The sequence below is a fragment of the Camelus ferus genome, chromosome 29, assembly GCF_009834535.1.
Source record: "Camelus ferus isolate YT-003-E chromosome 29, BCGSAC_Cfer_1.0, whole genome shotgun sequence".
NCBI lineage: Eukaryota > Metazoa > Chordata > Mammalia > Artiodactyla > Camelidae > Camelus > Camelus ferus.
Window position 1 is genome coordinate 10,366,790 of NC_045724.1, and position 23,236 is coordinate 10,390,025.

The 23,236-nt window shown below is 34.1% G+C and overlaps 1 protein-coding gene across 3 annotated transcripts in view; it reads right to left on the reverse strand.

Annotated features, from left to right (window-relative positions):
- Positions 1–945: 945 nt before the first annotated feature.
- The window catches only part of HNF4G (hepatocyte nuclear factor 4 gamma), a 106,987-nt gene continuing 84,696 nt past the window's right edge, over positions 946–23,236 (reverse strand). For all 3 annotated transcript variants that reach the window (XM_032469934.1, XM_032469935.1, XM_006185863.3), the window contains 9 exons: positions 21,906–22,077; positions 18,895–18,989; positions 16,132–16,238; positions 14,411–14,566; positions 11,339–11,426; positions 9,173–9,325; positions 8,813–9,049; positions 7,725–7,847; positions 946–3,448 (listed from right to left, as the gene is read on the reverse strand). In XM_032469934.1, the coding sequence (XP_032325825.1) occupies positions 3,327–3,448; positions 7,725–7,847; positions 8,813–9,049; positions 9,173–9,325; positions 11,339–11,426; positions 14,411–14,566; positions 16,132–16,238; positions 18,895–18,989; positions 21,906–22,077 (1,253 nt within the window). In that variant the 3' untranslated portion in view covers positions 946–3,326. The remainder of the gene's footprint in view (positions 3,449–7,724; positions 7,848–8,812; positions 9,050–9,172; positions 9,326–11,338; positions 11,427–14,410; positions 14,567–16,131; positions 16,239–18,894; positions 18,990–21,905; positions 22,078–23,236) is intronic.

Here is a 23,236-nt window from a genome sequence, read left to right on the forward strand (position 1 = left end):
AAATGGATGCCACTCAAGGACAACAAACTTTATTATTCTTGCGTTTGATATGTTTTCTTGATTCTCAGTCACATTCCTTCTGTGAACCAGAGCTCGTACTCTTCTTTCTCTTCTCGCTTTCTCTATAAAATTAGGGTATATTTCCTCTAGTCTCCACAGAGTTATAAAAATTGCCTGTTTCTTTTTTCAAAATAATGGTTACAAAAATTATTTAAATAGTAACTACTAAGTAAAAATATTGATTCATTAGGAAGCTGGAAGAATGTGGTTTGTATACAGATGCCTAAAACTGAAAAAAAATTACAAAATATGATATAAACATATGCTTTCAAAACTTGGTGAAAAATACCAGCTAAAACAGCTGCAAAAATTGAATACAGTTACTGAGGAGCAGAGCACGGAGAGCAGGGGCGTGACGGGTGGAGGATGGCAGGGTTTTACTCTACACTTTAAGTACAATTTGTGTTTTTAAATGATGTGCACATATTACCCGGATAAGAGTAAAAATAAAATACAACCTCGTAGAATTCTATAAAAACAAAATCACTGGTATTCATAATATAAGAAATGTTACAAAGAAGCTTTAAATATGAACGAAGGATAACAGCAATGAAAACACTTAGGTTAAAAATTTACATGCTAAATATATGTGTGCAGTGCGTAAGCCAGCCTAGGTCAGCTATTTTAATCATTGTGACAAAACTTTCAAGCAAAACTACATAATTAAAGTGCAAATGTGAGGATTCTCCCTTCAATCATTGTCCAACTATATGATTATTTGAAGACATGCCAATTAATTTTGCTCTAGCCTCTAAAGACAAGTATTTGCAAACTCTATGTAAACTTAATTAAATGACCACATAAAAGATATCATCAGTATCTCTAAAATTATGAAATCATTTTTGAACAATAACAAAGCACCACACTTCAGTTTTTTTCCTCAATTTTTATTTAGAAAGTTCAGTGAAACAACATGATATCACTTAGAAATAGTTTAATCTCACTATAATTTAACATTTTAAAAAATCTAGTCATTTTTGATTTTCAACAATGAAATTTATAAAAATAATTTTACATTTATAAAATGAATCATTATTTCACAATAAATTATTCTTTCTTATTACCTGAAAACAGTTTTGTGCTATATAAAAGCAACAACTTTCCTTATCAATGGTTTGAAAATATGCTGAAAACTTCAGTTCCCCTTTGTCCAGCATTTTTGGCAGTTAAGTATACAAAAATATTATATTACACATTCCCTGACCATACATAAGACAAATTCGTTAGCAATAATTTCTAAAACATTGCTGCAAAGTAAATAAATGCAGACAAGTTAGAGGGTTCACTAAAAATGAATTCTGTTTTATATTTTAAAGGTTTTTTTAATATCTTCTAAGAAAACCACACAAAAAATTAAACCAAAAACTACAAAAGATATGTCCATTTATAAAAATCAAAAGCACTTTTATTCATGAAATAGAGACTCTAGTTTAAATTTTCAAAAAAAAATGAGTTACATTTTTTTTTCTGTCCTAACTCTCTCTCAAAGATATATTTTACAGTTTCCAGGTACCAGCTCTTAAAGGAATTTTGATTCTGTTAAATCAATGATAGCTTCTAAGTAATCATTTTTTCATTTTAAGAGTTATTAAGTTAGTTCAACATTAACAGAAGCTTTTTATTTGTAGGGTAAGCAGGGACTATGAAATTATAATCTTAGATATTTTGAAAGGTTCTATTAAAATCATTTAATTCAGTCTCTTGCAGCTTGGAAAACCCTTCCTATACAATAATTACTATAAGTTTTTCCCTGCTTCAGCAAATAACTTGTGTGTGTATGTGTGTGTGTGTGTGAGAGAGAGAGAGAGAAGAGAGAGAGATATCACTGTTTCTCGAAGCAGCCCATCATTAACTGTTTTAAAATAAGCTCCGGCTTTAGATAATATCATTTTTTCTGTCTCCAATGAACTATACTCCTCAGCCCACTGGATTTTTGAAAACGTGCTAAGTCCATGATTTAAATTTATTTTTGCTTTCATCATAACCTACCTGGTATATATTTTATTTTCTGTAATCTGTTTAAGAGTATGTTTTGTACTTCCCAGAGAGAAGACTCATTGAAAGTACAGAAGTAGTTTCTTATTCTGCAACAAATTTACATTCATTACTTACATGGAAACCTGTGTTACAGGTAACACAATGGGTGATATTCAATCATTGCTCAACTGCATATATTTAGAAACCATAGTAAGAGGCTCACATTTGCTTTACAACCAAAGATTTATTCTCATCAAAGTCAGTCAGACCTGGGCTTGAATTTGGCTCTCCTATTCTTTAGGTTGATGAACTTTGGTTACATGACTTAACCCCTCCAAGCTAAAGCTTTCTTTATTTATAAAAGAAATGAGGCAACACGTGTGACAGATGGCTAACTTGTCCGCAAATATCCGAAGCCCAGACACGTTCAGTTTTAGTTGGCACAAGGGCTTTCTAGCCAAAGACCACCCTCCGGGCCTCCCTGGGAACTAGATGTGGGCACCTGCTAAGTTCTAATCAATGGATGACGACTTCTAGACTGATTGAGGAGAGGGAAACAATGTCTGTTTTGGTTGTGCCACTCTTTTTAAGAGTTTCTTTTTTACAGTTTGGCTTGTATCCTGTCTGTTAAAACTAACATGTTTTATCTTAACATACATCTTCAAATACCGGCAGATTTCAAGGAATACCCAGGCATCTTTGGAATGCTTATTTATAATTTTCTAAACTTAATATAGGCAATATTTAACTGTCGACCAAAAAGATGCTTCTTAGCCACAGGATATCCTTAAGTGATTATTCAAAGAAACACACTGTATTCTACAGCAACTGCTTTGTTTTTCAAGTTTGCAAGGTTTAAAATTTATTTAAAAAGTTGGTTCATTTAATATGAATCTGGGATTTCTGATCTACTGTTCTCGGTCAAAAAAAGAATGCTTAGTTCCACATCACATCACCATAAAGCAATTATTTACAGATTTAAATTAATAATAAGACAACAAATGAAAGTAGTACATAAGAGTCCACTGGTTCAGGCACAGTACAAGGGAAGTTGGAAAAAATATACTATATGAACATACAGAAACTCAGATATACATTGGTTGCGTCTAAAGGTTTTAAACAACAGCAACAACAACGGCGTGAGCACATAGACAAGAAAACGGGATTCCACCTTACACAGCACCATGAAGGAGCCTTGGCTAAGGGTCTGCCAAAAGTGCTATCCTGAGATACCGCAAGGCCAATGCCTTTTCACATTTCTGCAGCGCCGTCCAGAAGTAAACGTGTTCTCACAATTGCTTGTGTTTGGAGAGAGGCTGGTGTGAAATGACCGAAGCTTGGTTTGCAGCTATTTTGTATGGTTCTTGTCCGGAGCCTTGAGGTGGGGAAGGAAGTGGGGTTTCAGGAGTTGCTAAAAAAGAATCAAAGCAGTATGTGTGATGGTGACAGTCACCCGGGCCCGTCGCATTAAATCTTGCATGACATCAATATGCATTCCTTTATTTTGGGTAAGTTTTTAAGAGATCATGTATAAAGTAGTGATTATAATACTTTATATGGTCACTGACATACTGTTGGAGATGCCTTCCCACCTTACCTCCCCAAAACGCATTAAACTAGAATAGATTCATGCTTAAAACGCTCAGTAGTCACTTGAAGGTGTCTTCAGCCTTTCCTTTTGGCATTGATGAACATTTGATTCTCTTACAAACTCAGCAGAAAAAAGTTAAAATAAAAAGAATTAACAGAGGGGGAAGGGTATAGCTCAGTGGCAGAGCACATGCTTAGCATGCACGAGATCCTGGGTTCAATGCCCAGTACCTCCATTTAAAAAATTAATTGATTTAAAAAAATAATTAATTAATTTAAAAAAGAAAAGAATTAACAGAAAGCTAGTTTTCCTCCCAAATTTAGAAAACAAATTTTGTAGTACTTGCAATCAATAAAAGCACATCAAATAAAACATATTTGGCTTAGGTTTCACTAACTCAAACATGAGATGACATAAAAAAATTAAGGTAACTTTTCAAGGGCTTTGAAATCTATGTTGTAGTTAAAAGCATCAGAAAAAATACTGACTTTGTAACTTCAGAATTATTTTCTAACAATTATACTTGGCTGTCCTTTCCCCCAACGCAAAGAGCATTGAGTAATTTAAAAAAAAAAGCAGTTACAGTTTGAATACTGTATTGTCTATAACAGCATTTCCTCCTATTGCAAATTTTACCATATCACAAAATAATTTAGGAGTCATTCTATAATTCTGAAAAACCTGAAATACCCCAGCAATCATATTCATTATTATTCCATGTATTTATTGGAACAAATAGAAAATGTCTGATGATCAGTCGGAGGCATTACAAACTTTATAGATTTTTTTTTCTCCCAGTTTTTAAATATTCTATACAAAAATGAGAATGATCCCTTTTTGCCTGGTTTTCTTTAATATATTAACTTTACATATTTAAGTGTGAATTAGCAATTAGTTAGAAATGACGTTTTTAGATATAATTTAATTGACAAAAGAATCACCAAATTTGCTTAAAAAATTATTTCTAGATATTTAGGATGAATCTAATACTGCAGTAGCCTACTGTAAAAGACCAAGAAAATATGCGTGAACTCAATTTTTTGTGTGTGCTTGTGTTTAATGTTTTGCTTTGTGTAAAATATAAACTGTTCCATATGAGCACAAGCAAAGTTTTCCTTTATAAAATGAATCTCTTAAATATTATGTTGAAAGAGATAAAATAAAAACAAAAAGTGTGATGATGTGATTCTAAAAAGATTAGGGTTAGCAAACATGCTTTTAAAATACTAGAAAACTAACATTTAAAAAGTAAAGGTTTCAACCTTCAGCAGAATGGTTAAACTTTCTTGCCAGTTGATGCCTACAGTGTTTAATGTAATGTTAATGTGTTTTATTTCCACGTTTATGAATAACTGATCTCTAAGAGACATGACTTTATAGACTCTTTGGTATGGTATTGGACTTGCCTTTCTCTGCTTTTGACTATTAAATAAATGAAAATGGTAACATCTGCTTTGCAGGAATGGTCTCAGTGTAGGGGTTCCTCAAAAAATTAAAACTAGAACGACTATATGATCTAGCAATTCCAGCCCTGGGTATATATTTGAAGAAAACAAAAACACTAATTTGAAAAGATATATCATCTCAATGTTCCTAGCAGCATTATTTACAGTTGCCAAGGTATAGAAGCAACCTAAGTGTCCATTAACAGATGAATGGATAAAGAAGATGTGCTCTGTGTGTGTGTGTGTGTGTGTGTATATATATATATATATATATGTAACTACTCAGCCATAAAAAGGATGTAATTTTGCCATTTGCAACAACATGGATGGACCTGGAGAGTATTATGCTTAGTGAAATAAGTCAGACAGAAAAAGACAAACATTGTATGTTTTCACTTATATGAGGAATCTAAACAATAGAACAAAACAGATTAATAAATATAACAAAACAGAAACAGACTCATAGAGACAGACAACAAGCTAGTGGTTACCAGTGGGAAAAGGAGCAGGGGCAAGATGAGGAAGAGGAGTTAAGAGTTAAAAACTACTGGGTATAAAATAAAAATACAAGGATGTAATATACAACATAGGGAATATAGCCAATATTTTATAATAACTTTAAATTGAATATAATCTGTAAAAATATTAAATCACTTTATTATACACCTGAAACTAATAAGTTACACATACTGTAAATCACTTATACTTCAAGACAGAAAAAAAAAAAAAGATTCCAAATTAATGTCTTTCGAGTACATTGGGGCCCATATTAAGTGTGCTGTACTATACATCGTTTGTATTTTTTCCAACATTTCTGTGTTGGTCATGTACTCAAAGAACTTTGTGTTTCAGACAGTTTACACACAGAACTGCTCAGTGTGTGTCTCTAAAGGACAGCAGTGGTAAGCATGCATTTCTGTGGCTTTTACTCTCCCTACCACTAGGTAACAGTCAGATGGTACTCACTACATTGTTGTCACATTGCACTGAACATTTGGGTAAAACAACATTGTAACTAGTTATTAAGGGCTATTGTAAATTCAATAGGAAATATTGGTATGCATAATAATTATACCACAATAACTCAAGGCATCTTGGTGAGATAGCTGGTTTAGTGTTTAGAGGCAACAGATCAAAGGTAAATCTGGGATTCATTAGTGTAAATTTAGAAGCAATTAATTCTAGATGCTTTGTCAAATAGAGATTTGTTTTAATCTCAGGGGTGACTTACAAGAATAAAATCTGTGTTAAATCTTCAGTGATATCAGATTGACTCGCTACTACCAATCCCTGTATTTATATAATCATTTTAGTTCCAAAGAACTAGAGGGAGACCAAGGACAATTCTGATATGCACCAATTTCAGTTATTATAGCTTAGTTAAATAGCACCAGTCCTTTGAAAACATGGTTCAAATTTCAGTTAGCATGGTAACTCAAATTACCTGTGAGTATTATATAAATACAAACTTCACTGCTAACTCTTCAGTCTATAAATAAATAATTACTTAAATAATAGATGTATATTTTGATCAGGGACCAATCACATCATGTCTTTCAATTTGTCCATGATTGATTACTGGACATATATCGTTCAGTTCACACACTGACAACAAAGTGAGAAGTTGTGTCACCTCCTTGTCTCTCAGTGATAAATCCACACGAAATTTGCAAAAATGGACAACTGAAAGAGAACCGACCAAAAGCGGTGAATGTGCAGTGAAGAAACAAAAAAAATGATAATGCTGGAAATGAAATTCAAATCGAACATAAGTAGAATTACAGAATAACTGACAATGGGTATGTTGACACTGCCATTGTTTGAGTCCGTGAAAATGAAGCCAAGAACTTAGCGAAGGAAAACTTGTAAACATAAATGAGGAAACTAGTTGTGTTGAAAAAGGTAAAGAGGTCCCAGAGGAAGTGAAACTGGCAAAAAAAGTCACATCAAATGGTTTCTCAGAGATACTTCAGGACATTGAAAATGCAAAGGACAAAAGGTTGGAAGCTGACCCAAACTTCCAGAAGAGGAAAATTCATCAAACATGTTCACTTCCTCTTATAAGTTATTGGAGGAGAAGGTCGCAAGCACTGTTCAAACAACTCATCAGACTTTTTTACAAAGAAATAAAACAGATTAATTCTCAGCATTTCTAATATTTTAAATTACAGTGTACTAAATAAGTTAGTACACTAAATTAAAAATTAAATTAGAATTATTATTGTATTTTTAGTTTTCCTATACATTTATAACCTATAGTTTAAAAAGTTCTTAATGTATTGATAAACATATTTAAAGGTCACAAGTAATCATAATTTTCCCATTGATAATTAAGATTCCTTTCCATTTCCAAAATGTTCCAGTTTGCAAAGTCATTTTTCTGGTCCTGCCCTACCAGGCAAAACTAGGTCTACCTGTATGATCTTTTGTGCTCCCAAACCTATGAATTTGAAAGACTCAGGTACTCATAGCTCCAAGAAGAATAAGTGATTTGCTAAGTATCACAATCTCCCACAATTAAGTCTTAAGAAGAAATTATACCCAATTTCTACAGTTTCTGACTACTAACAGACGCTTTCCCCAAATTTCACTTTTCCTCAGGTAATTAAGTTTAAGAAATATTATTATTCAAAAGTAGTCCAAATACTTACAGATTTGGTCTGTATGAACCAGTGTTGACATGGGACCCAAAAGTATAGTTTGTCCAGTTAATGGATCTTGAGATAAATGTGGGTGCATTGGATGATGGAGATGGTTAGCATCACTGGAAGTACCTACAGAAGATAAAAAGATGCTCGTGTTAGTGATATTTAATCAGGAACAGCGAGTCTACCTTGGAACAAGTGTTTTGATTGACAGCTTGAATATTGCTATTTTTGTAAAGTGCTTTTTGGGAATTCAAAAATATATTAATAGAGCCACTGCCATATTAAAGACAATGTCAGCTTTCACTGTACATGGGCTAGATTAATGTTGTATCATATTATGTTGTCTATTAATAATGGACCTTCTCTGTGGTTTCCTGGAATCATTAGGTTTGCTGCCTGTTGTTAAGGCAATTCCAAGAATCACTTACCTCAGGTTTATAGTATTTGGGATCACCCTAATAGCATAAACAACTTTTATTTCAGAAAGATATCATTAGAAAAACGCATTAAGCACTAGAAAACGAAAAGTAAAACTAAACTAAACTAAAATAAAGCGATTTTACAGGGAAATTTAATCTAGATCAGAAAGCAAAATAAATGATTTCTTAGGTTATTCCTGACAGCTACTGCAGCAATGAAATCTCATTTTTCCCTTTTCATTGTGTTGTGTCAATTAATTATTTCAGGAGCAGAGTGTTTATTTTTAAGGCATTTGCTGTATATATGTTTTGGTTATGTTGCAATTCCGACATCCTTGAGCTTTTAGAGGAGAAAAAAAGCATAGGAAAATGTAATATACTCCAAGAAGTACTAAAAATAGAAAATATATTTCAATTTACCATATTTGGAAGGATCTAAAACTTGAGGTAAGAGGGACCAGGTAGAGTAAAGATGGTGGAAGCTAGTAAGAACGGATGTTTGAATATGTTGCAGTATTTTTGTTTCCATTTAGTGGGTTTGTTTTGCAGACTTTCTAAATGTAAAAAATTGAGTTCATTTTGTCAAGGACAAAATTTAAACAGGTCAAACTTGTTCTAAAGTTCTGTAGTGTGATGCTAGTAAATAAAATAGAAATTCTTAAATGTACTCACCACCCAGTAGCATTTCCTGAAGTAGGTTGTCAATTTTAACCATCCCAAAAAGCTTAACAAATTGTATTTGCTCAATCATTTGCCAAGTGATGCTTTGCAGCGTGGGCAGGAGCAGAAGCAGCTCCCCAAACCTGCCCCTGGAGTCGTACTGCCGGTCGTTGATGTAGTCCTCCAAACTTAGCTGCACTTGGAACCGCATGTTTTTAATCTTCCCAGGGTCACTTAGCCCTTTCGCGTCTAATAAAGGAATAAAAAGGGCAATCTAAATACTTACTCTTACTAGAGTGTGAAAGACTCTAATATTAAAAAGGTAGTTTCATTTTAGTTATAATTATTTTTAGTGGAACTTTGGAAACAAACCTGGATCAAAAAATACAATTGCCTTCAAACAAGCATATTCATTGTCATCAATCTGAATTTCTTGAAATGGTCGGACCAGCTCATCTAGAACCCGGTTGGCCACACGGCTGATCTCGACTTCACAGCTGTTGCGGTGAATAACGTAGTTGTTTCCTAGATAAAACATTTTTTTAATTAAAAATTTAAAAAAATCATAATCACTTCTGCATACATACACAAAAAAATTACAATTTTGTTTAAATTACTACAAACCAACGTTTTAAATGATTTTCCCTTGAAGAAATAGGAATTAGTACTTCCTTTCTCAATAACATTGCTACTTGTGTTAGAAAAACTTAAGAACACTTAAAGGATCAATAACGTTGATAATGCGATCACATGCATTTTAACAGCCTGGGTCACTAGTGATAAAGCTAAAGTACAGACTAATAGCAAGCTAATAATTGACAGGGGAGAAACAAGATATAATGATTAGCTTTCCACTATGTCAGTTATTTGTCAGTGTCTTACTCATTAATGAGCATAATACAAAACCTAAAGAATCTTTCTTGCTTATGGTAAATTAAAAACAGCATTCCTTTAGTGGTCTAGGTGTATATAGGTTAACAACCATTGAGACACAATTCTAACAAGTCTAAACAGACAATTATTAAAAATTAGCACATGTATTCTCATGAGTTGTCTCATTAAGTAGTAAATTCTCTCTTCCTGGATTTCTTTAAGTAGAGATGCAATGATCACTTTACAGAGATGAATTCAAGGGAGTTCAGAAATCGGACAGAAAGCTGGACCACTAAATCCCTAAAGACCATTCTACCTTAGAAATTCTCTGGCTACAATATGATGAGTATTTTATTACAGCTTCTAAAATATTGGAAAATTGGAAGCTTATTATAGCCCTAAAATAATAGCTAAATTTTTATTTTCTGGTTTTATGAAAAGCAGAATATTCTGAGTTCTTTCACTGCAGGCAAAGATAATCTTCAGTATAACAACATGTGTGAATGTATTAAAAAAATTATAGCCCCGCCTCTGCTTATGAAAAGTTAAATTACCTAATTATTTAGGGTAAAAGGATTTAGAACTATGTGGTAAACACATTTTGTTTTCTATGTATATTGTATTCAGATTTACAAGGAGAACAGTATTGTAGCGGTCCTAAAAATACAAGAGTGTGTTTAATAGAACTTAAAATCTCAGTCTCTGCAGTCACGTTACGTGGTTTAGAATCCTGGCTCTATCCCTTACTTACTTTGTGACCTTAGGTGAACTTTTTCTGCCTTCATTTATTCCACTGCAAAATAGGCTGAAAATATTAGTACCCATTCCTTAGGGTTATTGTGAGGATTAAATGAGATTGTGTGTAGATACATGTCAAGCACTTAAAGCAATGCGTCTTACAGAGTAAGCCCTCAATAAATATTGTGATATTACGTTCAATTTATTTATATTGTGGGATAAAATATCTATCACAAAAATAGAATGGACAATTTAGTCATTATTTTACATAGCCAGAGGGAGGCAGAGCTAATAAGCATTAGAGGAATCTCAATTCTCTCACAGGAAAGCTAATTTTATAAATAAAGTGGAGGATTGGAGCACTTCATGGAGACACAAGTGTTTCTTCTGTGTCTTATCCCGTCTGCCCCTCCATTCCACCTGCCATCTTACTGTTCCCTGTGTCAGCACTGCTCATTAACTATCAGAATTTCTCAGGCAGTGTCACCAAAATTTTTTTTAACTTGCAATTTTGTAGCATATCGTGGGCAATGATATCACAGGAGATAAACATGTTCCTTAAAAGAGTATAAAATAATACACACTACAATTTTTAAGTAGACATTGAGGGTGTATGAAACAACACTGGGACTCCATCAGATGGTGACACAAATCATTCTTTGTCCTGATATGATTTAAACATACCCCAATATTAATTCTATTGAGCAACGTCTATTTTTTTATTTTTATATCTTAATGCACTCTGAACTTCCTTGCAATAAAAGCAAGAAAAAATAGAGCCTGAGTGAGGACCTGACCAATGAAATCAATTTTTGAAATGACAGCACTCTCTGACAGTGTCTATGAATGCTTGATACATATAGACCAGACACCATGGAAGGCTAAAGCATGCATAATTTTTTCTCAAATTAAAAAAAAAAAACTTACCCAAAAGCAAAATATCTTTATATACCATGGATCTCTTTGTAGCTCCAAGCAGTAAATGTTCCCCTGCGTGAGCTCTCAACAGCGCCACCTTAATGAAAAATTCCAAGTTTAACAATTAATTATAAAATATAATGATTAAAAGATTGTATAATATGAGTATGATTAACTTAGTGTTCATTAAGCCTAAGACTCTTTTTAAAGAGTGTAATATTCATAGATTTTTGCCATCATTAAGCCTTCTATTTTTCTATTTTAGCATGTCAACAGAGTTTTATTTTTCAAAATTTCAAAAACTGACAAGTCAATACAAATAGCAGCAAAACCAACAAATGAACAAAAACAGAACAGTTAAGTGTTTGGGAGTGAATGATGTTTGGGAATGAAATACAGTCAAACAAATCAGAGTTCTAATTCTGGCTTGGCCCACTTACTACCTGTTTAAGCCTGGGTTAGTTAACCAGTATGTTTGGGACTCATTTGTTTTCATCTATCCGAGGGAGATAGTAATAAAAATCTCAAAGTGAAGTCACGAGGACTCGATGAGAAACTGTATGTAAAACACGATCTCTTACACATAGTAAACTAAATAAACTAAAACAAAGCGAAGACTTGCGATACAGTGAATGAGGGAAGAGGAATCTGACACTCTCTAGATTGAAACTTTAACTCTGCACTAAGCTCTCAAATGAGCTCAACTGCCTGCTGAACATCACCAGTAGGAAGAATAGGAGGCACTTCAAGTTTAACACATCAGAGTGATGCTTCTCCAACATCATCATCATCTTAGTAAACGGCACCAGCATCCAAGCAAGTCCTAACATTGCTTCTCCATTGCTGCCGCCTCAGTGCAAGCCTTGGCCATTCTTCACCTGGCTTTCCAAAGAGCTAATAGGTATTCCTGCTTCCTTTCTAGTTCCTCCATTCTAAGTCCTCCTTGACAGAGCTTCTAAGATGACATTTGTAAAATAATAATCAGTTCATATCACTCCTTTGCAAAAAGCTCTTCACTGGTTTCTTAGGGTGAGGGTTAAGATGGCCTTCGAATGAAATCTAAACACCTTGACTGTGGGCTCAGATGAGGTGATGGCTCAATGCTTTGCGCTCCCCGCCCACGTCTCTGGTTCCATCTTGCAACATCCTTGGCTCACTTTTCTCCAAGCACATGATGCCTGCTTGTCTCAGAGCCTTTGAACGTGCTGTCCCTGCACCCAGAATGCTTTCTCTTCAGATCTTGACAAGCTTGGCCTCTTGCCACTTAGGTCTCAGGAAAAATCTTTTCTGGTCCCCAGTTTAAAGTATCTGTTACCACTCCACCCCCAGTCATTCTCTAACAACTCATCCCATTTCATTTTATAGAACGTATCCCCACCTAGAATTAACTTACTCATAATCTGTACATTTTTATTGCCTGTGTCTCCCAAGTACAGTGCAAACTTTACAAGGATAGTGATGTAATCTGTATTTTTACTGCCAAATACTCATAGTTCCTAAAACTGAATAATAGTTCTAATAAATATTTGTTTGATGAATTTACTAAGTGAATTTAAGTGATCTATGGCTCAGTTTTTACAATTGTTAAGTGGAGATTATAAAATTTATGCCACAGAGTTTCTGAGAGCATTGAAAAAAATAATGTAATATATAATGCAAGTGAAAACTAATTCCCTAATGACTTACCTATAATAGACAGTCACCAATCCATGGCTATCAAGTGTTAAACTGTTAATATTGAAGTGTCAGTTAATAAATAAAAAACATTGACAAGTTACTGGATTTCAATTTCCCAATTTTTAAATCATTGTCTTCATACGTGTCAGCAACTTTCAAAGAGTGATAATAAAAATATAAAGCTGATAAATAACATCACCCTCCTTATATGGCTTGGGGTGAGACAAGTAGGTTTTAGCAATTTAGCATTATTCACTCTGAAATAACCTTCTGAGCCAAGCTATCTTTACGATATGTCAATAACCATGACTCACACCAGGAAGGGAGTTACAGAACATTTTAAGAATGATTTCAGATTTCACAGCGTTTTCTTTTTGTCACCAGGTGAAATGCTCTCCTAGAAATATAACTGCTAACTTCCTGTGATCACTTTTATTTTCTGGTTGTGTAAATATTTTGCCCTTCTTTTATTTTTAAATAATCATGCCCCTTTCCCTTTGATTGTTTCTTTGTTTTTGTGTATCGATGATGAAGAGCACTGGTCAGAAGGTGTAAAAATATACACTGGTTATATTACATACCATGCTTTGTTCAGTCTGGGGGAAACTGGAAGTTACCAAATTATTCACGTCCTCAAAATATATCTATCTAGAAGAGTTAAAATGGTTCTGAAACTAATAATCTAATCTTTATAGTCTAATTAGAAAATTATAATTTTTAGCTATTGATTAAAATATCTTAATGTACACATGACAAAATATGAATATATATACATATTAGAAAAAGATCACTGTATTTGAATTCTCTGTATTTTCTGTAGGTTTCAGAGTACAAGTCTACAGACTTTTTTTTTTAACCAGATCTATAATTTTTATATAGTAAATGCTAGAATAAAATTGACAACATGAAAGGCAAAATTTTATATGTTAATTGCATAAAAGCGCATACAAAGATATCAACACACCCTTGTGTGGTTTCTGTCTAGAAGTGGCCTGGTATTTCTGAGGAATTTTATACGCACCTTCAGTAAACACCAAGACACAGTGGTTTACCATTTGCTTCCCAGATGTTTACTCTTCTAATACTTTGTCTCACAATGACAGTTACCTGCTTTCTCCCTTACTTAACCTTTCTAAACTCCAAGAGGGAAAAACATTGGCTTGATCAACTCTCATCCAATCGATAACATTTGTTAAGACCTCTAAAGTAGAATTTAAACAGTCTGCCTCTTCACAGAACAAGATGAATGAACAAGAAAACCAATCTTTTTCTCATAAGGTAATTTAACCGCTGCCAAATGTAGTAAATCTACTACAAATGTCATTCAAAGAACACAAAAACTTAGCCAAGTTCAAAAACCATTTTTTTTTTTTTGCAAGCATTCAGAATTTCTTTAAACGATACCTGATCATCTAGCGGTAACTCACAAAAGGCAGGAATGTATTTAGCCCATTCCACCAACACCAGGAGCTGCTGTTTCATGGATTCACAGACATCACCAACACTGGCAATTTTCTTAACATTTATGTCAGTGCTTGCACCAGGGCTTGAGACTGAGATCTGGCATCAAGAAGAGCATTATATTAATTTATTATTTAAAATAGTAGGAGTAATACTTCTCTTTTTTTCTGTGACTGCAACAAGTAAACACCATTGAAGGTGGCACTGTCGTCATGGTATCCTGAAATGTACTGAACATTTTAAAATTGAGAAATAAAATACCTATTAGTACAAGTGAGATTAAGAACCTTCACTGCCTAGTACCCTAGTCTGGGAGCAGTATCTTATTTTATTGGCCAAATCTGTAAAAGAAGGTACCACCACTTTTGGAGAGGTTTGTAATTCAAAAAGACTATACAAAGAGAGATTTAGTATCCACATGAAATACGCTGTGTGATTTTATTTTTAGTTAAAAGGTGATAGTTCCATTAAGAAAGTCCATCTTTAATTTGTTGTAGTCTATGAAGAAAAGTTTCCATCGGATTAAGTTTACCAAACAAAGGGGAAGAGATTTGGAGGAGAAGCCAGACGATTGCTGTTGCTGCATTCCACGGAAGCCCACCCAAAGTTAAGACACCAATCTTTGACTAAGCACCTTGAAAACCTTAAAGTATAAAGCTTTAAAATGACAGAAAATTTTGAACTGTCTAAAATATAAGTTGTGTTCAAATGCTCCTCTGCTGAAAAAAATCACTTTCTAACAGTTCTTATGAACTTAATTGTTGAACATGTGTCTGTGTGTCCGTGTCTTCCTGTTGTGTGTGTGTATTTCCTCACAGCTCCTTTGAGGCCATTCTCCAAATACTTTATAGGACCATCAAGTAATCTTCAAGTAATGATGATGATAATGCTGATGTTAACCTCATCATATTACCCCTGTGTTATCAAAAACGAAAGTAGTTGCACTGACTCATTATAGGACCTGATTAATAGTTAGCTATTTCATAATTTGCTTTATAATGGAAAAATTATCATTAACATTTCTAATAGGGGCACCGCCAAAATAAACTTTCTTCCGAAGTTTTCTTTATTTTATTCTTAAGAGATTTACTTTTATTTATATAACTGATCACCTATATATATTTTTTGACTTTAGAACTGATATTCTCACCCTAGAAATTTAAAATAATCAGCTTTCTCATGTGTTTTCCAAATTCTAGCTCTTCCCTTAAATACCTGTTTCCCAAGCAGGTGCCAAGGTGAGTTCCTGAGTCTAGAAGTCATTTTCAAGGAAGAAGTCTCTGACAATAGATCTCAACTAACACCCTCAAAGCTGTGGTAACTGCCTTTACAGATCTGACCAACACAACAAGATGCTGCCCACAGAGAGCTGTGTTACACATTAAGGATTTTAACTCAACCTTGTAAACACACTTTTCCTTTAACAATCTGAGACTGAAATGCATCATTTATCATTTTTCTATCTAAAAAACAGGAACTTGTCCAGGAAGAGTCAAAATTAAGTCAACAGTCCAGAAATATTTCCAAAAGTAAAACTCTTGAATTTGAACAGAGTAATGAATTAGAGTAACGAGTGCATTTGAATGAACTTAAATCATTTTTGCATTATGCCTAAATAAACATTTGAGTCTAATAAACAGGGCTGGACCCTGGGGCAGCAGTACCTGGTGAGAACGAACTTCCGCCTGTGCCAGTGTGTTAATGGAGGGAATGTTGCTGCCGTCGAATGTGCTTCTTCTGGTACTTATTCTATCACGTTCATTTTGCACAGCTGGGGAGAAAAATCGCAGTATTTGTTGGTCAGTTCTCTTCAATATATGTCAGAATATACAGTTTGAAATAAAAAAAATAGTATAAAAAGAGAGAAGGGATATTTCTAAAACAACTTGGGAGGGGGGTATAGGCAGGGAGAAAAGTAGGACTGAAGATATTTTTCATTCTGTACCACTTTTGAAAGTAGAAAGAGCCAGGCTTGTCACTAGAGCTCATAAAATATTGCCTTTTGGGACTTCATGATGGCATGCATGTTATAAAGTGTTGGGTCAGCCAGTTCAGCCATGCTGTATTTTTAATAGGATGGTTTTCCATTCTCTCAAAGTTAATAAAACTGTAAGATAACTAGAGGAAGGGTATCGCCTGTGAGAATGACCAGGTCAAAGATAAGAGTGTATTCACGGTCAGAAAATATGAGTCACACATTTTGAAACTCCCATTTTTCTTTTTCCTCTAAAACACTAGCAAAAATGGAAAGTAAATTTATTTTAGTTGAGATGATTTTAGGATTGCAATCTTATGATCTGTTGTGAAACAGTGTTCTCGGGACAGTTTATAAACAATAAAACAAAACTTGCAGCGTGTAGGGGTCTCTCTTTAGAAGGCTGAGACTGGAAAATCAGCATTTTGGAACAATGAAGAAATATTATGTACTACATAAAAGTCTTCTAAGAAAGAGGTAGATCTGCTTCTTTCAGAAGGAAGAAAGAACAATGTGCAGCCCCCAATTTTTTATTGAAAACTAAAATTTTAAATATAAGAAAGAGTGAGAGGGGAGTATGAATTTGAATATTTGCTATATAAAGAATAATGTAAGTTGGATGTCAAAGTTGGATTTCAAAACATAAAAGGTAAAATGATCTTCTCTTAACCATAAAGAAAGAAAACAAAGTTATTTGCATTAATGCTCTACCCAATTCTGCTGAAAACACAAAACTGTCAGAATTTTTTTTGTAATTATTCTTTTATTAAAGAAATTCACCAATTTGTATGTCAAAATCTACTACCTAACCAAAACTTACTATTAAATATCAACTCCGTTAATTTGAAAAAGAAAATACCAGACTCCTTGCTTTTAAGAGTGAGTAATCTTTAGTTGGAGTGAACCATTAATATTTTACTTTGAACTCATATTTACTGGTAGATTACTCCCCTCCTCTTTTTAAAAAAATATTGTCATTGATTTTCAGCCTAAGTTGACTCATTTGGAAGTGTAAATGTGGATATAAAAAATTAAAATGTAAGCTATACTTTTATGAATTTTATTTACCTGATCAATCTTTAGAAAAATACTAAAAGATATTGTAAACATTTGTAATCTTCTTGCAGCTATCATAAAACCATATTTATATGTGTTTCCGTCTAACCTTAGTATTATGCTATTACTATAAATAAGAGAAATATATCTGCTTTGAAAGCTCGAAGTTCCTTCCTAATCTATTTAGGAAAAATTAATGCATTATTCTATGAACAGTTCAAAACATAATTTCACTACTTTTGAAAATAATTTTATTTAACAAATTGCAAAATTCTTAAAGGAAACACAGAATTGAGACTCGCCTGTACTTTTGTAGGAGTGAAGCAGGGGTTCAAGTAGAAACGGATGGAGATGACTGACAAAGTATGTAATTAATCCCATAAGCTACCAAACATGCCACTGGAAATAAGTTATTTTGAAATGAAAAAGTGTTTCTCCTTTAAATTTTTGAACTTTAATCTGCCTTCACTTTGAGACCAGCACCCGAATGAAACAGGAAATTTTTGTCTCTTGAATATATTGAGTGACATAGGAAAAAAACTATGTTTAAGATAGGTTTGATATTCTTTACATGTCTGTAGCATAGTTATTAGATTTAATTTAATTTTTCAGTGGTGTGTGAAATCATCCTGAAAAGTATCTCTTTGTACGTGATAGGCCTAAGCATGTGGCAAAACTCATTAAGCACAAAATCTCATAGCAGCCATTCCCTGCCAAACTTTAAATGTGCTAAACACATTTGTTGCAAAATTAACCATAGTTAGAATGGAGTATAATATAACCAGATTATTGAATTATGTTCAAAATGAAATTAGTGCCCATTAAAAGGCAGTATCTAGTCTATTGTCTCTGTCCTTGAATAGAATATAAGCACCCTGAGAGGGGACGATTTTGACTATTTTGTTCACTACTGAAACCTTGGCACCCAGAACAGTGTTTGGAAAGCAGCAGTGCTCAATAAATTTGTTAAATAAATAAATGAATGCATGAAAAGTCAACGTTCAGTTTAATGTTTATGAAATCTATAAAGATACTCAGTTGTTGTTGAGAATAAAAATGATTTAAAATACATTTATAATTGCATCCTATTTTAATATATTTCACCACTTATCTTTTGAACAAGACACTGGAGTGTTGTTTAGACAATAATTTTGTTGCCAGAGATAACACACTAGTGGACAGAACAGTGTAAAATCAGACCATCACCAAATAAAGACTGTCTCCACCACTTATGAGCTGAGTATGTATATGAACAAATTCTTAAACTCAAGGAACTGTAGGTTCTTCATTGAGGAAGATCAGAACTCATGTAAAGATTATTGTGATTAAATGATAATATATGTGTGTGACACTTTTCATCGATAATATTAATCATCATTATATTGTATATTATTACCTTCTTTTTTCATTCCTGCTCTAAAGCACTTTCTTAATCGACAGTATCTACATTGATTCCTTTTGTCTTTGTCAACAACACATTGCCGATTGAACCTATAATATCAAACAAAGATATGTTAGTTTGCAGAAAATTATTATGTATCAAAAAAAGCAAATAGATTTTTTAAAGTATGGTCAAATTTGGATCAATAGAAAGAATGTATAAGAACAGTAAACTACGACTTTTCCAATTTCATGATCAGCATGTACATGGAAAAACAAGTCTCACCTCTTGTGCAGTCTTTATAATAAAATAAAACTGAACGATATCTCACTTTTGGGCAATATCCATGATCATTTCTAGCAAGAGCCATGAAAGCCAAGCCTAGTTTAATAATCTTTGGTATATAAATTCTAATGTGTACTGCTAAATGGTTTCAGTGCGAGGGAGAATCTATGAGAACTTCACTCCTCTGCACTTTCATTCTTTTCTCTACTTAAGTATTCCTCTATTCATTTTACCTCACATCCAATTGGAGTTTACTCTAAATGCCAAATTACATATCAAGAGACATTTGAACACAGTCTTGAAAGTACGGTCTCTTCGCACCCACTACAACAGCCATAATCAGAAAAAACAGACAAAAACAAATGTTGACAAAGATGTGAGAAAATTGGCCCTCTCATATATTGTTGGTTATAATACAAAATGATGTGGATGCTTAGGAAGAAAGTTTGGCAGTTCTTCTAAAAGTTAAACAAGAGTTAGCATATGACCCAGCAACTCCACACTTAGGGATATACCCAAGAGAGATGAAAACATATGTCCACACAAACACTTGTACACAAATGTCCGCAGCAGCATTGCTCATAAGAGACAAAAAGTGGGGACAACACACATGCCTATCAGCCGATGAACAGATAAACAAAATGTGGTGTACTTACACAACGTAATATTATTATTTGGCAATAAACAAGAATGAAGTGCTGACACATGCTACAATATGTATAAACCTAGAAAACACTAATCTAAGTGAAAGAAGTCAGATGCAAAAGGTCACTTATTGTACAATTTCATATACATCAAATGTGTGAAAGAGGCAAATCTACAGAAACAAACAGTTCCCCTACATTGGTGGGCAGGGAGCTACAGGAAATGGAGAATGACTACACAAGGGTATTAAGAGGTCCCTGTAGGATGATGCTATGTTCTAAATTGGTTGTACTGATGCTTGCACAACTCTACGAATATACTGAAAACTAAACTGTACATTAAAGAAAAGAATACAGCCTCTGGAATTAAACCTGAGCTTTATTCCCAGGGCCACCATTCGCTGTCCATAGAACCTGGGAATATTATTTAACATCCCAAGTTACCTTACAGTTACAGAATAGGGAGGACTTACCATCACAGGTTGTTATGTGAGTGTACTTAAAAGACTCTGAGACCAGCAAAAACCTGAGCTTAAAAAGACTTTATGGCCCTCAACTTACATCAATATAATATTGTCCAAATGGAAAATCATAGCATTTGCTTAACACCAAAATGTGTAAAGGCGGCTAAATTGGCAGAAGTATTGATGCTGGGAAGGTGGTAAGAGTAAAGCCATACATGTTGTTGGAATATTTTTTTAAATTTCCATAAGTTGCTATGGGAACATCTCTTTCCCACTTTTCCCTACACAGGAAGAGGGGAAATCTTGAGAGCTCTGTGTGCTGACATTCCCTGACTCTTATTTGAAAGTTGTTGTTGGATTTAGTTGCTTGGATGGCCATTTTATATGCATGTGTATTTCACCTTGAACAGAACACATGACTTAAAACATTGTAAGAAATATTGTTTTCATGTTATTTTGTATTTAATTATTAATCTTTTGGAAGCACTCAGTATTTAATGGAATCAAAGAAAACGCATGTTTGATGAAAATCTACTTGATCTACTTTATAACCTCTTCAGTTGGGCTGTAAAAGAAAAGCAAGAATACACTCTTTTTTGTTTACCAAGAAGGTTTTAAAGTGGATGATTTACATTTTTTAACCTACTTTAAGCTCTCCTAGAAAAATTACTAGAGGATACTAGTTAGATATTTGGGAGTTTTATATTAACTTTTCCCACAGCCCTAGAAGTCAAATGGCATCACATTGTGAGAGAGTTAACTTCTTCCCAAACATCCAACTTCCTCCTAAAACACCTTAACAATTCTATGCGTGACTTTCAGAGACAGAGCGAGCACAGATGTTTTTCTGCAAAAATCAGTCATTTTTAATAGCCCATATTTAACACAGATGTAACCTGCATGCAAGAACTTGTCATTCTGAATACTCAAGGTGAACTATGTAATCCTACATTGTGCTATAATGTTGACTAGATATTATTTTTTAAAAGCCTACTAGAAACATGTGACACATACCATATAGTTAAAATAAGTTTTAGACCAAAAAAATTCAACAGCAAAACTGCAGCATGAGAATCACATTTAAAATTTTAGAACTGAAAATTTTATTCTATTCATTAACATCAACAAGCTACAAAAATTATCTGCACCTTTATAATTTTAGGACTCCGGATGTGATGCTAAAAAGATAAGCAGTAAAAATACATGCATTGTGAAACCATTTAAATACTGATTTTAAAATGTCTATTGGTATATGAACACATGATGAAACAATAAAAATAAGGAAAAGACAAACACCACATTTCAGACGGTAGTTACCTCTGGGAGAAAGGGGAGGAAGAAAAGGTGATGGGCGAGGTGTCCGCCAGAGGCTTCAACTGTATTGGTTTAAGCTGGGTGATAAGTACATGGATTTTTTTTTATGCACGTGTTGTAAGTCTAGGATGTTTCATAAAAAGAACCACCTGTGTGAATGCATCTGCATACATACCCACCTTCACTTTTAATGAAGTTTATATATTTTGTCCTTACAGTTACAGAACTATGAAAGCTTTGAGTTTTATTCCCTTGCTTCATGAATGCCACTCTGAAACACCTCTCAAGGTAACCTTCCTACAAGGAGCATGTCAGGTACCTGCAGGAATAGACGTGACTCTTGCGAATGCTGCGTCTGAAGAAGCCCTTGCACCCGTCACAGCTCGAGGCTCCATAGTGCTTTCCCGTAGCCCTGTCCCCACATATGGCACACAGACAATTGACCCCATTATCTGCGGTATTCATACTCGTCGTCTCCGGGACAGAACTATCTGTTAAAGAAAGAGAATGAATTGAGTGCCAGTTAGTACTCAGTATTTCCTGTATAAATCACTCATAGGCTGGAAATAGTCCATTCCTTGGCTTCTTGGAAGCCCCATACCAGTGCTCTCCTTTGAACCACTGGCTGCTTCTGTCAGTCTCCATCCCAATCTCCCCACTCACATTTCTGACGATTAAACTTTGGGATACCATAGGGCTCAGTCCCCCAACGACACTCATTGCCAAGGGAACCTCATCTAGTCCCATGACATTAAACATCATCTGTATGATGAAAATATCCCCCAATTTTATTCCTAGTCCTGATGCCTCCCATGGGTATTAGTCTGAAATGCCCAAATTCCTATTTAACAACTTCACTTTGGAGTTTAATAAGAATTGCAAATTACAGTATCAAAAATAGAACTCTGATTTTTTTTTTCCCCTAGAACATGTGCTTCCTTTAATCATCCCTAGTCAGTCAATGGTACCGTCTGGTACCTATGGCAAATAATCTGGGAAACTTCCCTGAATTCTCTCCTTCATTGCTCATATTCCAATCCAGTAATAAATTAATACTTAAAATACATATCAAACCCACAACTTTTCACCCTTTCATCATGGCCACCCCTATTCAAGCAACCATAATCTTTCCCCTGGATTATTGTACTAGCTTCCTATCTAATTTCTCTACTTCCACCCTTGTTTCTCTACTGCTTATTACCTAAGACCCCAAAGTACTCTTGGCATAAGAAATTCACACCATATTGACTTTCTGCATCCAACCCTTAGATACAAAATAAAGCTGACAACTGTAGAGCCCTGAGTGAAGTCCCTCCCCCCGACCCCCACTGCTCTGTTCCCTTTATCTGGTACTAGTTTCATCCTGTGCACTATTCTCCAGTAATGTTGCCTCTTTTATTTTTTCTTTTTCCCTTGAAGTCTGTTCCCATTTCAGAGCCTTTACATTTGCTGTTCCTTCTGCCTGGAAAGAAAGCGCTTCCTCAAGAATTTCTTCAAGCTGGCTATCCGGATTCTTCTCACATCCCACATTTTATGCAAAACATACTCAAAACGCACATCTAAGTCACCTCCCATCTGCCCTTCAAGTAGAACCTAGAACCTTGCTTATATTTCAAAATAACCATTTTGTTGTCTGAAATTACATTATCC